At 29.5% G+C, this 20,987-nt stretch overlaps 1 protein-coding gene across 1 annotated transcript; it reads left to right on the forward strand.

Moving 5' to 3' along the window:
• Window positions 1-12,989: 12,989 nt before the first annotated feature.
• On the forward strand, window positions 12,990-20,101 carry LOC100786581 (protein NRT1/ PTR FAMILY 4.6). Its single transcript, XM_003531999.5, has 5 exons — window positions 12,990-13,116; window positions 13,280-13,385; window positions 13,673-13,890; window positions 17,390-17,821; window positions 18,654-20,101. Exons 1-5 carry the CDS (start codon window positions 13,114-13,116, stop codon window positions 19,677-19,679), a joined length of 1,785 nt encoding a protein of 594 aa, XP_003532047.1. The 5' UTR covers window positions 12,990-13,113; the 3' UTR covers window positions 19,680-20,101.
• The last annotated feature ends 886 nt before the right edge of the window (window positions 20,102-20,987 follow it).

The following is a 20,987-nucleotide window of genomic DNA, read 5'->3' on the forward strand; positions in this document are numbered from 1 at the left end:
TTCTAAGAGACATAGACTAATTTTTCTTTTTGTTTGATATGTACAGTATAATTACTTTAAAACTCTTTAAATTAATAATTATTAATTTATCGATAAATTAACAATTCTCTAAATTAATAAATTTCTCTGGTCCTGACATTATTAATTTATAAAGTGTTAAGTGTATATTGTATGACGCAAACATGTATCTTCCCAATTTTTTTAAGCCCTAAAATAAATGTAATTATTTGACAAAATAATTATTTCAAATTTTAGAAAGAAAAAAGTAAAGAAAAAATATTTTAGGAACCAAAATTAAAATTTGATTTTTTTACATGACAAAACATATTTAACACTAATATTAAGTTATTAACTTTCTTAAAAGCTCCTTTTTTGTTTCTTTTATGAAAGAAAAATATTTTATATTTTATTTACGTTTCTCTTAATTTTTGTTTGGTTTAATTTATATATATATTTTTAAAAAATACATTAAAAAATAATTGAGTCAAATGGTACTGTAATGAAATATAATTTAATTAATTTTGATGGAAAGCTTACATAAACGTAATATTTATTATGAACACTTGTAAGTATATATGAAATATTGATTTTTTAATATTTAAATAGATTTTATTACAAACTAAATGTCAAAATGGTCGTACATCTGATAACTTAGTAATTTTGTTTTATTTAAATATATTTTTAGTCTTTTGTAATATATTAATTACTTTTTATTTTAGTCTTTTGAAAATTATTTTAGATATTCTCTGTAATATTCAATTTTTCGACATTAGTTTTGACTATAATTTAATTGTCGTTATCTATTTATGTGACTAAAGAGTCAGGGATTAAAATATAAAACAAGATATATGCAGAAGACAAAAATAATATGATTAGAAAGTCTAAATAAAAAATTGTGTTGTGACGTACAATAGTCAATGACAATTACGTAATAATAGGAACTAATGCCAAAAGGTTAAATATTATAGGAGTTATTGAAAACAATAATTTTAACAGGACTAAAATAGAAGATACACTAATATATTATAAGAATTAAAAGCATATGTAAGTTTTAACGTTTAGATGAATTTAGTTAGAAAAAATGAAATTATAACTTGTGCTACATGCTACATAAAGAATGAGTTAAATAGGAATAGAAGGGTCAAAATTTCATTAAAATCACATGTGTTATTTGAATTTGATATAATTTTTAGTCTCATAAGAACTTGTATTATTTAAGATTTTTTTTATAACTAATATGTTGAAGTATAAATATGAGGTGAAATCTCATATCATGTAGGAATGAAAATATTGAATATCATATAAGTGAGGAGAAAACTCATAAACATGAATCTTTAAGATTTTAGATTAAGGTGTGATGTCGAGTTCATTTATATGGTTGTTCATGAACCATTGGTGAAAATCTCTCTGATATTTGCCTCTCTCAATTGTTCAATAATTGATATTAAAGATGATGATTTGACTTTGTGACTGGTTTGAAGGAATAAGATGGTGGCGGTGGATCCTTTGCCTGAGGATCCCTTGTATTGAAAGTCTTCTTGATCGTAGATCCAAGTAGTGTATCTTGTAGATGGAGCGATGGTAAAAATATCTAGAGCATGTGAACTCTAACGGTCATCATTGAAATACTCTAGATAAAAATGATTTTTACTCGAGGGAAAAACTATCATATAGAAGAGACTCATATCTTAGGAGAAATTATTGAAGTACAAGTTTTTCCTTGATCGTTCAACGGCTTTAGAAAATTGAAGGAGATTAAAATGGAAAATAGAGAAACATTGACCATAAAAGAGTAAAAAAGAATATATTGATGAGAATGGCTAGAACAAGAGTAACCCTATCCTTTCTTTTTTATTCTTTTCAAAAGGTACAATTTTTATGTTTGTGATGATTACACGAATTACCATCTGGCCAAGATCTTCATGGCAAGCGTTAATTAAATGGAAAAAAAAAAAAACTGATGAATCTGACTGAACTTTAAGGGTTATTCCTATTCAGTGGAGATCGAATAATGACCAGAGAAGAAAGGGGGCACGGGATAAATATGTAATCGTGTACGGATCGATAGGCAAGGCTGCTAAAGATGTCATCAACAATTAATTCCAGTCTTCCAAGATGCCAAGCATTTTCTTTGTTTGCCACTGAATAAGAATTTATGTGGCGGTTGCAGTTTTCCAGGTTTTTTGAGTACTTCTTCACCTTAATGTGTTTTCACTGATCACTAGTCACATGTGTGGTGTCAATTTTTTTAGTTCATGAACTAAAGATATCTCTCACACTCATGATAGTCGGAAATTATTTTTTTCTTAAGCGTAAAAATTATAAAAGTGAGTTTTATTTAATTTTTTTAACAAAATCTTTTCTATTTACGTGATTAGAAATCAAATATCTGACAACATATATTTTTATTTTTAAGAAACTCAACTATCTTTTTTTATTGATTAATTTGTTAATTTTTTGTTAGTAAGAATATTTAAACTTTCGATTTCTTACTCCTCCTCCCTTCTTCCTTTAGTCATCAAAGATAAACTTAATCATCTATCAATTATGATAGGCCTTATTGGTATTGGTATGTGATGGCAATTTGATTGGTTAAACACTTGAACTTCATGGGCCACATAGTGAGAATATATGACATATTCCTTAATTGGCGGGTTTTGTTATATCTTTACAGCAGTAGTGTGTCTGTCCTCTCTCATTATATATCACGAGAATGTTTCTTCCGAATTACAAGCTCTCCTTGATCACGTTTGAACCTCTGGTTTGGCATCTCTTAGTACCATATTACCTATAATGGGATTATGATTTCTTTTTTTTGTGGAATCTGTTATTGTCATGTTATTAAGGAAACTATGAAGTTACTTTCACGAACCACTTTAAGAGGTGGTGAGCCACTCAAAATGAAAGAGTTATGTCTTGTTGGAGCCACTTATAATTGCCGTGCCAAACTATGATGTCATCTGCAGTATTTCTAGCTGGGCCAATTATATGTTGGAGATACACAATATATGGGTCATTACAGGGTTGATCATAATTTTTTTTTTAATACTAAAAAATGATAGTGAGATTTGAACTTATAACTATTTATAGTGGTCTATTACGATTGGCTTATTATGGGATTGATAATGGCATAATGATTATTGGCATACATTCTAAATATAAATTTATATTTTTTGCTAATCTTGGTAAAAAAAAAGTTTGAATTTTGTAAAATAATTTTTCTTACCACAAAATAATAATTAGACGCTTCAATAAGATTTTAACTTGTTTTTTTAAACTGCAAAGGATCTTAATCATGCAAAATATTTTTTATGTTTTAATTTAGAAAGAAAAAAAGAGAGGCAAATTTTAATGTGTTTGTATATTTCAAAAGGTAATAGTACTTTTCTTGAGTAGATCAATAAATTATAGTCAAGGACACTTGTAATATTTACTTTATGGCTCACATAAAAATTGAAAATATGGCTTATTATTTGTTAATTTTTTAATTGTTATTCTGGTTGTTCATTCTATTTACAATTGCATATTTTCAATGTTTAATATTGAATTTTAAAAAGTTAAAATAAACCTTGATGAAATTTTATACAATTCTAAAATTTACGTTAAATTACTCTGCAAATCCCAAAACGATTTGGTAATTTTCTTTAATTACCTATTTGAATTATTTTTTAATTGAGTCAATGAACTTATGTTTTTTATTCATGACACTAGTGCAAAATATTTATTGTTAATGATTAATTTCTGTCAAAAAAAATTTAATGAATTTTTTTTCTTCCAATTATATTTTTTTCTTTCATAAAAATCGAACCTAAAACCAGTTTAACTTAATCCTTTTGTTTAAATGATGTTTCAAAAAGTTAACTATATAAGAATCAATTAGTCATTGAATCTAGTATTAGCACCCTGCAGGTATGCCTGAACATTATCTTCAGCACAATATTATCACCTAAATTTTGAGTCTGATATTCTCAACCAAATTTTTCAACCATCATTTTCTCATTTGTAAGTCCACTTAACCCTTATGCTCTTTCATAAATCTTTTCAAGTTTTACCCAACAGCAATGTTACTTCAAACTCACAATTAATTTAGACAATTAATTTTTTGTAATGGTAGTTAGGCAAAATGACATGTGAATTAAAAAATAAATATTCAATGACCCAAATGAAAAAAATTGAAAATTAATTAAAAATTATCAAATAATCAGGACCGTGTGAAACCTAAAATTTAAAATATCATTAAATTAAATTCTAACGTATTTATGATGTAATTTTAATATACAAATAATTGTTTTTTTATTGCTTCAAGAGTAAAAGGTATTGAGATCGTATGGACTTTGTAGGTATAGAAGCAATCACCTATGAATAAATACTATATATATGAAAAGTAAACACAAGTTACAACAGCAGTTAGATTACGAGCTGCAGCTTTTTCAAGTAAAAAATGAACTGTAGTGCCACTGGTCCTAGAGAAACGCGAATGAACATTGGATGGAGAAGCCACTCTGAGGTTGTTGATGTGGCTGGCGAGAGATAACTTATCAAGAAAAATCTTTTAAAATAGTTAACTTAACATAACTATCATTTGTTCTAAGAAAAAAAACATATATAACTATCATGGTCAATAGGCATATATATGTAGCCTTTTAGCCTTTGGAGTTTGGACCCACAAAACCAATCCCAATTATCATCATGCATGCACACAACTTTATATACAAGTGACAATGTTGATTAGTCTACTAAGATTATTATTGATTAAGAAATTGTAAATAAGGTTTTTATTAAAAATTATTGAGTAATTAGTATTATTAATATAATATATAAATATTCACACTGATTTTTAATAAAAAATTATTTATTATTTTCTTAAAATATTCTTTAACAATTCTGGATACTAGTAAGTAGTAACCATGTTTTTAAATTAGCAAATTAACAATGATTAGGAGTAGCAAATTGTAAAAGTACTTAATTAGAGTTCATGGAACTCGTGAGTGAGAAGGATGGGTAATGTAAACGGTGTGATCACATGACTCGAGAAAAGTAAATAATAGGACAGAGAAAAACACAGGAAAAACCATATATTGGTTGGTTTACGTTTTTCTACGCATTACTAAGTAAATATTTGAATGTTTCCTTAATTATAGCGAGCAAACACATTGTGACCTGAATGGCACGGCACCATGCTGCTTATGTGGTTGAAATATCACGCCAATTAATCTGATTCTTAGCGTTGACAATTACAAACAAAACATTGCGCGCGTGCTTAATTAATCAGATTCAGATTATTTGAACCGGAAAAGAGAGATAGATAAGTGTACTTTTTATCAAAATTATATGCATAAATGGAAAAGGACTTAATTGGATCCCACGAAATTAAGTTAAGCTTTGAAAAAGGTGAGGCTCGGTCTATTTGTTAAACACTCATAGCCACTTTTTATTTGGCAAACCAAGTTCTTTCTATATGTATTGGTTGCTTTCTCCCATATATTATACTTTATTTTTAGGAATATGTTATACTTAATATGCTTTTTTATCCTCCCATGTGCAATATTTATTAGGTTAATTAATGTTCCATTTATGTCTTTCTGTGAAGTAGTAGTAAACACGTTTCGCCTTAGCTCAACCACAGGTACCACTCAATGCAACCAAAGCTAGTGAAAGCAAACTACTAGTCTCTCTGAGAAATGTTATTATACGATAATTCATACAACAGTTTGTATAAAAAGAGAATGCAACAAAATTGATTTGCCCGATCGAAAATTGATTTTACTCTTTTTATGCATTATTTAGTAAAAAAAAAATGTATGTATTTATGCTTTTATTAAGTTAGTTAAAATAACATTTAATTTTTTCTCAAAAAAATAGCATTTAATTTACATTAATATCAAACTTGTTCTAGTTTTCTAAATGACATATGGTTTTCACATGGGTGATGATATATTTGAACATTCATACATTACACATACTTCATCAATATCTTGTTTCTTTCTATCCCTCTTTCCATATTATAGACTTGCTGAATTGCGAAGACACACAGGAAACACCATTTTCCTCGGCTATTAATCTTTTTTTTTTTTCTTCCCATTACTCCTCTATCTAATTGGAAGACTTTCACGAGTCTTTTTCTTTAACTCTCAAATATAGATTGAAGCATCCGCATTGTAATGCAGCCATTTTTACTATCATAGATACAATTAATGTGACATAGACACATTTTAGCTTTAGGGGGTGTAATATAACTCTTATATCTTTTAAAGTCAATGCTAAGATATGAAAGAAAGGCACGCGGGTAAAGAGAATTGACAAATGGATAAAAATAAAACCTATGTTTAAATATGATGCAAGGTACAAATTTGTAACTAATTAATCAACAGAATGGCCCTAGTCCATTACTCAACTACCTAACCAATTGAATGGGTATATATACAGCTTATTATATATGTCAATCGTAGTTCATTGAACTTTATTTCAAAATGTTACATCCTAGCTGCTAGTGTTTTAATTTATTTTATTATATTTTCTCTTTATCAAGTGTAGTAAATTTGAGTGTGGTAGGTATTTTATGTAATTTATAAAGGTATATTAGATGAACACTAAACTAGCAATAAAGTGAGATAATATCTACATATAATTGGTTGTTTTTATTGCCATGCAAACTCAAAGAATTAATTTTAAATATATCATAGTATATATAGGCCTAATTGCATTTTTCTCTATTTTTCAATTTAGTGAATTTAATTTCTTATTTTCATTTTCTTGGGAATTTGATCTTCCCTACTATTGTAGTTATGCAATTTTTGTTTTATTTTTTCTTTATCTAATAACTTAATATTCATTATTAAATAAAAATGCTAATGTGACATGTGTCATGTCAATATTTTTCTGAAATAGTTGATCTTAAGTTAATGGATAGATAAAAATTATACCATTAAAATAGTGAAGATCAAATTCATAAAAAAAAAACAAAATTAGTTAAAATGAGAAAGTATGAGGATTGAAAGTATAATTAAGTCAAATATTTAACATAAATGAAACATTTAGCTTACACAAATCCCAAAGAGAGTCAAACATTTAATTACCAAATGTGATATGCTTAATATAAAAGTCATGTGAAGAGAGTAAATTGAAAGAAGTCCTTACACGCAAGAGTAAGGACTAAATAAAAATTGATACTTAAATTAATATATTATAATATTATTTTTATATTAAAATTAAAAGTTATATCTGCATGTGTGACTGCAGTAAAAAAAAAAACTACATATGTGACTATATGTTTTCAACCCTTATAAATATTGTTTTATTTGATTTTGATCTTACCAAAATAAATTATTAACTTTAGTAACAATTTTTTAAATGATCTCAATTATGATTTAATGATAAAGTGATGTGCATTACATATCACATTGTTAAAAAAAAATATTTAACAATATCAAATATAGCTATGCATGACCCATCATTAAAAAAAATATTGCGTAAAAAAAAAGAAATAAGAAAAAATATCAAATATCCTAACACCTTTTACCCTGTCTATGCAACTTGAGGTACCCATGTAAGGATGACAGTATATGATAAAGTGCACATTATACCTTTTGTATGAGCTACAGTATATTATCCTAAATTAAATGATTTTTCTTACTTTAAATTATTATATCCAATATTTGTGAGATGGTCATTAGGGTTGGAAATAGGTTAAATTAGGTTAGGTTTTGTATAGTCATGCTCTAGCCTCATTTATAATCTCATAACTCAAACTTGACTTATTAGACTATTAAAAACATTTTTTAGGCTAGGTTGGCCTTTATATAAATTTGGTGTAACTTATTAGCCCATTTAAATCTCTATTTCATATTAAGATTTTAAATAGGCTGATGTACTTTAAAAAAGTTAATATATAGAGGCACACAAATGTTAGCTGAAAAATTCAAAAGATTTAATGGCCAGTAGATCACCTATCACTAATTAAACAAGTTAATAAGCTTACAGGTTAATAAATGATCACACTAAAAATTGTTAAAACCACAAAAATAAAGTATATTTTGTAGCCATTGACACCATTGCACTCAAGTAAAAAAAAAAAACTAATAATATTTTACCTATTAAAATAATGATATAATTTTGTATTAAATTAATATTTTTATTAAAATAGTATCGTTAATATTTTTCCGTCAAAAGCTTAATAGACTTTTGCAAAAACCTCTAATATAACCTACTTGACTGAAAAAACATTTTAAAAAAAAATTACAACCTGATTTGTTAAACAAATGACGAATCAAACCTTAAATGTAAGTCTAACCGCAACCTAGCTTATTTCCACTGTTAATGATTATGCACTTATGTTTTGTTCCAATCTCAAATCAAATCTGCATGCATGGTTAGGATCTCCATATTTAAAGTATTGATCGTTTAGATGCATAATGATTATTATAGTTTTGTTCTTGATAAAAAGTATTTTAATGGATCGAGAGAAAATGATATTTATAAATGACATATATCCTCAATTATTAAGCGTTGTATGATTTTGTGATTACCGTAAACATGTTTCATATATTATTCATAAATGTTCCAATTTGTAAAAATACGAAAAAGAAAAAATGTTACAAAAAATTATTGGTATAAGTGATGGCTTAACTAAGGTCCATTAATTTTAAGTTATGAATTCTCGCCTTAAACATAAAATTGTAACTGAGGTATATTTTATCCTTAAATAAACTGACCCAACAGCGAAAGAAAAAAATAATGGAAAAATATATATAATTGTGACAGATATTCTACCAACCTTTGAATTTGTCATGCATTAATTTCATCCTTTGGAACGGTTATATAGCTTGCCAAAATGAGATACACGTGCCAGCTTGCAATTCGAAGACCAGTAATAATAATGAACAAAACACATGCATATAACAGTATTCGAATGGTTAAGAAAACCGCGTTGTTTTAATCTATCAAACTTGGTTGTCTGGCTCCATTATAGCGAAAAATATCAACGGCTTGTAATTGCATCTGTGTCCGCAATGTGGCATGCACTGGTTTGGCTACTTGGCGTTCTCAGAAAAGATAAGGTAGGTTTCCATTGCTATATATATATTATCATTATCATTATCATTAGAGTTAAAAGCTTTCCCCAATACTTTGACATTGATTAGAATGATATTGTACTTTGAAAAAATGTTTGATGTATAACCTCATACTAATAGACAACAAGAGAGAAAAAGAAATTAAAGATGTGTAGATATATAATATATGATATATAATATGAAGAGAGACAGAAAAACAAATAATATCAATATATAGAGTGTATGCAATGTGTGGGTACGTATTAAAAAAGAAGAACTTTTGTATTTTTTATGATGATATTTATGAATTTAATTAATTAGAATATATTAAGATTTTTTTATGCTATTATCGAATATCATATAAAAAATTGTTAGCTTTTTTAATAATTATTTTAAAAACATATTTAGAACAAATTTTAAGTAACTAATAGTGTAGAAAAAAAATTAGTTCGATGATATATATATAAAAAAATTGTACGTATTTCATCAATGATGATGTTCATGTTAATTTATAAGAATTTCTGGTAGGTTGGTTAATGCACTAAAATAAACAGAAACGAAGTTGCTTGAATAATACTATGTAATTGGACGACAAACTTGGCCAATTATATTCAAGTTCATTGTAAAGCGTGGGTTTGAGTTCCTTGAATTATAAGCATACATGTCATTTTCAACTTTCGAAGATGACCTAGGGGGAAATTACGAAAGCACCTATGGTGAGATTCCTTTTTAAAGGGACCCAAGCAATTTGTTTGCAAGAAACAAGTTACTTTGAAATAGAGTATAGACAGGTACAGGCCGTGAGAAAAGCAAATCGTTGTTTCATTGACAATTCATGAAAGGCAAAAACAAAATTTTGATTAAGTGGAAAAAAATAACAAAGACATATCTAGAAAAAAAAAAAAAAGAAGCATGTATTTACATAGGTCTATTAACAAGAAAGTAAGTGGAAAAAAATATCTGTCAGGATCGATCCAACGGTGAGAGGAGAGGAACTTAAAGCAAATTTAAAAAGAAATACTTTTACTATAAAAGAAAGAATTATATGTTAATTTTTTTTAACATATGTGATATTTTTGTTAACATATATGATCTTTCTTATTTTATAAAAATCAATAACAAATATTTTTTTTTGGCTTAAAGTATAAACTTTAGTTGTTTTACTTTTGAGTTGATCTTGATATCTATGTTGATAAATGACTCAGATATTTTAATTAGAAAAATTCTATTGTTTATATAATATTTTTATCCAACTCATTTTATAATTAAGAAAATATGAATGGAAGAGAGGAAAATGTGAATTCGCATGCGTAATATATAAAGGAGAAAAATTGAAAAACCATGAGTTACAACAAAAAAAGTAAAAACTAATTCTTTAATTAGTTAACAAAGATTAATATTATATGTTGAATTATTTATTTGTGAATTAACATCGATTTTTTTCCAATACAATTAACATCTATGTTTAGAAAAGACTTTTTAATTAAATTATTAAATATATTAATTATAAATATTATTAGGTTAACCCCAACACTTGATTAAATAATGAATACTTACATAGGATGAGTTAGGTTGTTGACTTGGTCTCCAAGGACGGATTCTTGCTCTTATCTGACTTAGCCATAAAACAATTGTTTCATTAAATAATTTTGTATAACTATTAATGTTAAAAGAAAAATGGCTATATATTAAGAGTTTAATGTTTATGTATTAATAATATAAAATAAATTAAAAATTAATAAACTTACCATAAATAAATTTGATTAGATGATTGAATAAAATATTTTACACTGTTAGTACATAATCTTTTTTTCCTCATATATTAATTAGACAAATAGTAACACTCTCATTCTTTTTTTTATGGGTTTAGATATCAAAATTGTGGACAAGAATTGAAACTTTTATTGAAGTACATATTAATAAACGACCTATAGTCTCAACTAACAAGTGATATAAGATTTAAATGACAACGGAAATATTTGTTGTAACCAATGTGTGATTAGTGCATGGAACACCTTCCCGTTAGAGGGACTCGGCATAGCTTAATTTGAGTTAATTAATCTAAAAGTTTGTGTGCTTCTATATTTAGCTTTTCCTCATGCATTTCCTTTGGACTAAAGCTTTTTATCTTGCTTAAAAGTGTGTTTTTGAAAAAATATTTTATGAACGCAAATAAACACAGTTCAATATACGCAAATAAACATGTTACCTTGTTAAAAGTGTGTTTTTCATCTAGTGCATGTCATCCCATATGTGGCTAGAGGTTTGTACTCTGTGTTGTGGCCAAGGCAGATTACGCACTAGTGTTTCCCGATGAAACACTTCAATTTTTCCACGGTTAGTGAAGAGTAATCACATACTTGTTATTATCAAATACAGTTACAACTTTAGACTTTTGGAGAATCATCTAATGTTGTTAGCACTCTAAATTAGGTGAATATTGATTTGCATACTTGGGTTGATGGAGTATGAACTCCTGGTCATGTTACCTTGTTAAAATATTTTTCATGGAGATGTATCATATAGCATGCATTTTACGCATTCTTATGCATAATCGGTAGTTTGGTTCGTCCTATGTCATTTTACTATTCTTTACTTTAATTGAATTATTTAACTTATCGTATTTCCTTTTTTTAATAAAATTACATCGCAGTAAAGACAGACATTCCAACAAGGTTGACATCCTTGCAGCATCTGCCCAATACCAATCACTTGCAGCACACTAGAAATTTGTTAAAAAGAAGAAGAAAAAAGTACAACAAAACAAGCTGAGAGAACATAAACCAAACCCATGAGAACAAAGAAATGATCTAAATCTATAATTAGAAAGACATACATAATTCATTAATAATTTCTCACTAATGAAACTAGGAATGAATTTAAAAAATTGTATAGTTAGACAATGTGGGGCTACTGTTGTAAATTTGTAATTGTCTACTCATTCATCTTGTTTTCAATAAAGTTTTGTTGCGTTAATCTCCTTTCTTCTTTTTGTATCTTTTTCAGTTTCGATATTTACTCTTAGCTAGCATTTTGAGTTAAAGAAAGACTTATTACTTCAGTTAAGCTTGAAATTATTAAAAAAAAAATGGAAACAACATAAAGGTATGCCTTTTGCTGTAATTTTGATATGGGCAAAAGCAACACATAGTCAAAGTATAGTCAAACTAGTAAATAATTTTATATTATGCAAGTAAAGTTTATAAAAATACATTTCATCAGCTTGCCAGCGAGACAGAACTATTTTGTTGCATTGCCATTGTGTAACTGAAGGGTGAAGCTTAATCATGATTACATTACCACTGAAATGTCATATGATGAATAAAGCACAACGTAGAAAAAAAATACAAAGACGTCAAATTAGTAGGTAATTTTTTGTTAGTACGACATATCGAACCTACAACATTTCCATACCTTTTTCTTTTTTAATCACTCCACCATGTCTCCATATTCATTAAATAAGATGTTACTTACAATTTATTATGAAACAAATTTCAATCAACAAAAAATAGCGTATTCAAAACCGTTTTAATAAGTGTCTCATTACTTTTTAGTTAGGTATTTTCTTTTCTTACACTTTTCTTAACTTCTAAACCTTCATTCTTTCTTTTATTTTATTTTTATTTAAAATATATACTCTTATTTAAAATAACGGTAATAATAATTTTATTTTTTAGTAACACAAAAATATATTTCCTGCTACGATAATGACGAAAAAGGAGGAAAATATACTTTCGAACAATAAACATGTGATTATTATTTTTCTAAGAGATGCATGTCATGCATTTAATATTTATTAAAAAATTGGATATACTTAATATATATTAATTAAACACTACAGAAATGATACGCAAATATACGTTTCTAAGATTGTGTGTGTATAGAAGAAAATAAAGTCAAATTTGTTATTAATAGTTGCAGACTATAGTGTCTGGACCATTCTGCCCAAGTTGCACCTTTCCTTCCTGTCTTTAAATCCTCCACCAGCCAACACCCTTTTTCTCTCCTAACTCTCTCACAGATCCAAAACCCCAGAAAAGAGAATAGAGAGAGAGAGAGAATCATGGTTGGTTTTCGCTGCTTCCCCTCTACCTCTTGCACTCTTCTCTCTTCTCACCTTTTCTCTCCCTTTTCTTCTCCTTAATTAATTTATATCACATGCTGCTAGCTTCCCACATATAATTTAATTCACACTTTTTTATTTTTTTCTTTCAATTTTGTTTGTTTAGGAATTAGAACAAAACCAGAGATCATGGGAAGGCTATGTGAACTGGAGGAACAAGCCTGCTCTCAGAGGCCGCCATGGTGGCATGCTTGCAGCCTCCTTTGTGTTAGGTCTGTCCTAGATTCCCCTCTCTCTATTTACTCTATAGTTTAATATTATTTAATATTTATATACATATATGTTTATATACATATTGATTCATATAATTTATATATTTATATGTATGTATTAATTATATATGGACTAACTGGATCAATTGGGAGTATTGGGGTTGGAGATAGAATGAGTCCAAATTCGGTTGTTTATTACTTTATGTATGTGATGAATGATGATAGATATGAGTCATGCATATATATGTGATGTGGCACTATTTTTAATGTGTGTGGATTTTGTGCAGTGGTTGAGATATTGGAGAATCTGGCATTTCTAGCCAATGCAAGCAATTTGGTGCTGTATCTGAGGCAGTACATGCATATGTCCCCTTCAAAATCTGCCAACAATGTCACAAATTTCATGGGAACTGCCTTCCTCCTTGCCCTCCTTGGAGGTTTCTTATCTGATGCTTTCTTCACCACTTATCACATCTACCTGATAAGTGCAGTCATTGAATTCCTGGTACGCACCCCATACACTACTAATTTCTCTCTCTCTCTGATTAATTACTTTGTGAATATAAGACTAATTAATTTAGGTTCTCCCATTAACTTTTCAATATATATTTTTATTATTGGTAAATATTAGTTTATTAAAATATTAGTTTTGTTAATAGAGAGAATTAAATCCACAATTTTTTTCTTTTATTTTCTTTTAATCAGCCAACTTATCTTATATCTCTTGACTTTTGACACTTTACAATATGATTTAACACAATTATTGATGATGATACCTTAATTTTGAATTTGTTTATTACCCTTTTGCTATTGTTGTGTGATTGTTGATTAGGAAGAGAGAGAGAGAGAGGGGGGACAGATAGAAGAGATTGAGTTTGGATTAGTATTGGGTTCCTTAAAGAGCAAGCGTCTTTCAAAGCCATGATTGTGTGTCTTGGCCAGCAGAATCTGAGTCAAATTGCAAGTTGCAGAGTGCAAAAACCACAACTTGCAAGATGGGGGCTGCATCAAATGATGCAGCCAAATCCCTATAATAGAATTGAAAAGATGTCAATGATTAATTTTATTTTAAAAATTAATTAATTAATTAAAAAATAAAAAATAACGAAAAAAAACTGTATTATCTAACCCTTTGATTCGCTTTCTTTTTGCTGCATTCGTTCGCGCACTTGGGTCATAGAAAAACCTCATGAATTGCATGAGCGAACGCCCACTAAGATACCAGTCTAAGTCAAGAATCATATTTTAAGGCAGCAAATGGAAAAGAAAAAGAGGGGGAAAAAAAGGAAAGAAAAGAAAAGCATGTAGGTAACTTTATCTCTCTCCTCACATTGGTACAACGCTAACCTTGAACTTCAAAATGTGTAAGAGATCTACTTGCTAGTGGTGGCTATGAAAGACAAACAGTACCAGAAAAAAAAAAAGTGGCTTGTGACACATACGAGTGGATGAGACAAAATAACAATAATGTTGGTGGGGGAGTTTTGTTTTGTTAATTTTTTATTTAGTTTTTGGAAAAATGTTAAATGAAAAGTTTTTATAATTTTCAATGCAACACTAATAATTAAATTTTTTTATTTATTGATTCCTAATTAACTAGTTTTTTTGGTACTGGTTAGCAATTTTTTTTTTCTTTTGTTTATTATATATTTATATATTTATTATTATTGGTGTCCTAAAAAAATTAAATTCAGAAGAAAATTAATTTAGTTTAAGAGATAAAGTGGGACCCAGCTATTTATATTCATCATTCATGCAACGTATATTTAATTTTCTTTGAGAATGCCTAGGACCCCTATGTTTTTGTGCCACTGCCACATGTTGGATAAATATAGATTTCGTTCAGTCAAGTCTGAACATGGAAAGTAACATCTGTTGTCGTTTTGGCTTTCTAAAAAACACATGCCCTTCTCTGCACGCCATCATCAGCTCCTTCTACTAATAACCGAGTACACTTTTTGCTTACCAATTTCCCCCATTCCTAATAGTTTTATTTAATACTAGTATTTAATAATGTGTAGATTATTCCATTTTTTTCACAAACTTACCTATAATTTACCCAAAATAAACACAACTAAAATCTTTAGAGGAATTATATTAATCTGCGCAATTGTGTGCTTATTTATTGAATAGTGAAATTAAAAATTGCTTGGTCACAAAATGGAATTGTACTCACACTATCTCTATGATCTTGAGTATATTTTGTAACATTAGTTGATTAATGAATATTGTTTCGTTCACGTCACTTTAAATTTATACTTTCTTACATTTCATATCACGTCACTTTAAATTTATACTTTCTTACATTTCATATCACGTCACTAAAATAGAGAGAAAGCAAAGCGGTTGTTTTCTAGTGAATATATAAAATGAATTGTAATAAAATTTGATGTTGAAAAGTCAGTTACTTTATTTTGAATAGATATTATTCGATTCTGTTATTTATTGCTAGATTATAGTCAGTATGCCACATGTCAAGGCTTATCTAACATCTAACATGGAATACGAAGTCAAATCCTTTGTAATTTCAAAAGAAATTGTAAGATGGGATGTGTAGTTATTATAAGGTCTAACTTTAATTAAGTATATTAATTAATTCATTTAATACTTTTAATATTTATGTTATTTAAATTTTTTATTAATATTTAAGACTTGTGGATGTGGGGTCAGACATTAGGTAAATGAAATTAACAGTAATCACAATAAGTGTACGAATTAACTGATGTGGATTTATTTCATTTCAATCAAAGTTCTGAAGTTTGAATTTTAAGTATCTAGTTATATTAAATACTTGTAAGAAAAATTGTACAGCATATAATAATTTTATATTTAAAATAATTGTTTCCCATGATAGTTGTAGTTCAAACTAAAAAAGATATTTGTAATCAAACAACTTAAACCCGGCCTAGGCTATAAGTAACCCCTAAAAAAGTTTCATGAAACCAAAGGAAGTGCATGGATGTCATTTTGATAGTCACATTCTCGAAATAACACCATTCTAGGATAATATGGAAGATATACACCTTACTATTTTAAAACGCCAAAATCTCAAATTGACGTATCATCAGGATCTGTAGTAGGATCTGTAGTTGATAGAGTAATACAACAGGTCATTGTCTATGGTATACAGTCCAGGGACTGAAGTGGGGATGTGCACATGGCCTAGGCCCACTTACGTGGCTCTTTTTCATCAATAGATGGTGACATTTCCTTATTTGGTCACATTTTAGAAATGGTACACGTTGTACTCTTTATGTGTATGATATATATTTCACTAGCTGACTTTCATAATTTCATGTTCATATGTGCATTGAGAACAATAATAATATGTATCCATGCAATAAATTCATAGAATATGAATAGAAATAGGTTTACGGAATAAGGCTTGTCTTCTCGAAGGTAGTGAGTTTTTTATTGAGAGAAGAATGCAGTGAATTATGATTTGATATTTTATTGAGAGGAGTGTTTATATTTAATATATTTTTAATTGTTTTTCAAATAGAATTGTCTCTTTAAAGAGAATATTTTTTTGTCTTGTTCAAAAATCACAATATCTTTCAATTTAATAAATCAAAAGTTAATTTTACTAATTATATGTAGTTAGTTCAATTTTTTTTACATATAATAAAAATTAAACATGAATTTTTTTACTGAATAAATCTTTCATACATATGTGAGCATATACATACTTAGGAATAAAAAATTTATATAATAATATTTTTTGCTATAATATAATTTTAAATGTACAAAATTTATCTGAAAATACAATTTTGTCTATAGGTGCATTGCGCGCCATTTAATTCATTCAAACCCAGATGATATTTATTTGTTAAAGTTTTTTATTCTACCACAGATTGGGCCCCAGGGCTTAGCAATTACAGTAGCATATTAGAAACTAAAATAAACAAACTGAAAAGAATGTACAACATTCTTATTCTACATATCACTTTGCACAATTACTGTTCATGACTAAGGGAATAAAAACTTCTGTGTGCACTATGCAGGGATTGATTGTTCTCACTGCACAAGCTCGTGTGCCATCACTGAAGCCACCAGCATGTGACGCAGCCACTCCATGCAACGAAGTTAGTGGTGGAAAAGCAGCAATGCTGTTTGCTGGGCTCTATTTGGTGGCACTTGGAGTTGGGGGAGTTAAGGGGTCATTGCCTTCACATGGTGCTGAGCAATTTGATGACAACACTCCATCTGGAAGAAGGCAAAGATCAACCTTCTTCAACTACTTTGTCTTTTGCTTGTCATGTGGTGCCCTTATTGCAGTCACATTTGTGGTGTGGGTTGAAGACAACAAAGGGTGGGAATGGGGCTTTGGAATCTCTACTATAGCCATATTTGTGTCCATCCCAGTGTTCTTGGCAGGTTCTACTACTTATAGGAGCAAGATCCCTTCTGGAAGTCCACTTACAACCATTCTGAAGGTAATAATTAATAATTTTTCAGTAATATTAGTAAGTGTATTTATTTTCTCTCAGATATATGCTTAGTTCTTACTTTTTTTTTTTTTTTTTTTTGAAATTTTAGTTCTTACTTCTTAATTAGGAAGTATTAATTTGCCCTATTTTTTTGGGTTTTCTTGTCCTTAGAAGGTGGGCCAAAACAACTTTAAGAAAAAAAATGTTTTTAAAATAAAGTAGATTCTTTAATTTTAAAAATTAACTAGTTTATCATATTGTCCGGAGATTTCTCACCATGCAAAGGTATGAGTGAGAATATTGTACGAGTCTTATCCTTGCATATGAAAAGAAGTTGTTTTCGGATTCGAAACCATGACACTAAGGCACAACTTTATCCTTGTGTCATGGCTCACACTTTGCTTCTTTAATTTTATTATAAGAAAAAATCAAAAGGAACTTCTAGTCATTTTTTAGGCATAATAATAATACTTATTAGAGAAGAGAGTTTACAAGTAAAATGAATTAAATATTTCTTGTCAGTTAGAATTAACTTTTGTATTTTAACTTCTATGAAAATTTTCATTTAACCTTTTTTAAAGATTTGATTTTAATTTATTCATAATCTAATTTTAACATAAACTTAAATAACTTAATTTATTTAATTACTATCTTATTAAAGTTTATCTAAATAATTAAAAATTAGAGGAGTTTCAACTTTTAAGAATAGAAGCTTCTAAAGTTGAATCACACACCATACATATTACTCTCTTTTTTCCCACACTTAATGCTCCATATATAATTATCTACACTCTAAATCTGAACTATGTATGCTTCTGGTTAATTTTGACCAAGGCAGGTACTAGTTGCTGCTTCACTTAACAGTTGCTTCAACAGTAGAAATTCCAGCAGTGCAGTGGTGAACATGACTTCAAGCCCTTCAAATCCACACTCAGGTAGTAGAAAACAACAAGCAGGGAAAGAAGCTTCTAATACAACAAACAAGGAACCTGAAGCCCTAACAAACACACTCAAATTCCTCAACAAAGCAGCTGATCAGAACAACAACAACCCTATCTATTCATCGATAGAATGCACAGTGGAGCAAGTAGAGGATGTGAAGATAGTGCTTAAAGTGCTCCCCATATTCGCATGCACCATCATGCTAAACTGTTGCCTAGCTCAGCTCTCCACTTTCTCAGTTGAACAAGCCGCAACAATGGACACCAAACTCGGTTCCCTGAAGGTTCCACCAGCCTCTTTACCAATCTTCCCAGTGCTCTTCATCATGGTCCTTGCACCAATCTATGACCACATCATCACACCCTTTGCAAGAAGAGTCACCAAGACAGAAATGGGAATCACACACCTCCAGAGAATCGGAATTGGACTAGTCCTTTCGATAGTGGCGATGGCGGTGGCGGCGGTTGTTGAAGTGAAAAGGAAAAGGGTCGCAATGGAAACACACACAAATAATAATAACAGCCTTCTAGGTCATGATGCAACCAAGCCTTTACCTATCACATTCCTTTGGATTGCTTTTCAGTACTTGTTCCTTGGTTCTGCTGATCTCTTCACCCTAGCTGGGTTATTGGAGTTTTTCTTCACAGAAGCACCTTCTAGCATGAGGTCTTTGGCTACATCATTATCTTGGGCCTCTTTGGCTGTAGGGTATTACTTAAGTTCGGCAATTGTGTCAATTGTAAATAGTGTCACTGGTAACACCTCACATAGACCATGGCTCTCTGGGGCAAACCTTAACCACTACCACCTAGAGAGGTTTTACTGGCTCATGTGTGTGCTGAGTGCGTTGAATTTCTTGCATTACTTGTTTTGGGCTATCAGATACAAGTATAGAGGGACAGGAACTACAAACAACAACTGAATCAAGGGAAAATAATTACCAAAAGGGAAAGTTTTCAAAATGGTATTTAGATAAGGCCTTAAGTTTACAATTCGGCCATTGATCAAAAAATATTTTCGAGCCATTAATTGTTCTTCGGTGGTTGTAAACCTTGTATTCTTGCTCTAGCTAGCATGCAACGGAGTGGATCAGCAATTTAATTCCTAGAAATAGAAATATAATAGAGCTAGGAAGAGAGGAATCTCTAGTATTAGAAAAAAGAAAGAAAAAGAGTCATGCATAAGAAAAATGAAGAGGGTCAACGCGTACGTGTAATGATCAAATGCGTTTTCATTAAGAGTAGGTTTAGGCGAGAGCAATTGATTTTACACATGGAGATGCCCTTATACTCAACTTGTTAACTTATTTAGTGGGATATATATCATAGATGGTTTTGCTCAAAATTGCAATGAAGATTGATCCCCAGCGCTTAATTAGTCAAAAAGCTAACAATGACTGTTATAAAAATTGGTTAATGTTAGGAATTTTATAATTCCTAATTAATTAATATGGGCTGCATATTATATTATAACATTTATATTAGTTATTTTTGAAATAACAAAGTATGTATATATCTCAAAAATTCAATGAAGTACAACGCGATCGCAAAACGATCCAGCTCACTAAACCGACAAAAAGACAAAACAAACTTATAATAACATTGTTGCTATATGAGCCCTATACTTGGGATAATGCCACCCTCTATGCACTATTGTATCAATGATACTTTGAGCTATACTCATATTTACACTATCATTTTCAAAAACAACTCTATTTCTATAGATCCATATGTCATAGACAGTCCTCTATAGGAAAATTTGCATGCAATAGTGTTGATGACTCCCCTGATCTGTTGAGCAGCTTCATTATCCCGTTCTTGCTGGGGTTGACGTTCGTGTCTTTGTTGGTGATGCCTTGGTCTATCTATCTTTCGCTATTTCCTTCTTTCTATCAGCATTATGAACCTTGTGATTGTCATCTTGGTGGCCTCTGGGTCGTGCTCCTGTTGGGTTGTTGTCAGACCTCTTCAAGAATTGGGCTAGGTATCTAGCCTGTATTAGCTCCTCAATTTTATGTTATAGAGCCCAACAACCTTATGTGTTATGGGCATAACTGTGATGGTATTTGCAATGTTTGGTTCTGTCTAACCCAGGTTTGGTAGGAAGTGCCAGAGGTAACTTTATGGGTATCACCGCGTTGAGGACTTCTTCCAAAATAGTGGCTCGATTTTTGGTCGAGGATGTGTAGCTCTCATATTTGGGTCCCCTCGGGAGAGGCTGACGCTTGTCC

This window comes from Glycine max, chromosome 8, assembly GCF_000004515.6.
Source record: "Glycine max cultivar Williams 82 chromosome 8, Glycine_max_v4.0, whole genome shotgun sequence".
Lineage (NCBI taxonomy): Eukaryota > Viridiplantae > Streptophyta > Magnoliopsida > Fabales > Fabaceae > Glycine > Glycine max.

Bases quoted from the DNA above. Each gene is read 5' to 3' on its own strand.
- LOC100786581 (XM_003531999.5), top strand. The intron at 13,386-13,672 runs GTCTGTCCTAGA...GATTTTGTGCAG, and splicing joins TGCAGCCTCCTTTGTGTTAG to TGGTTGAGATATTGGAGAAT. The intron at 17,822-18,653 runs GTAATAATTAAT...TGACCAAGGCAG, and splicing joins CACTTACAACCATTCTGAAG to GTACTAGTTGCTGCTTCACT.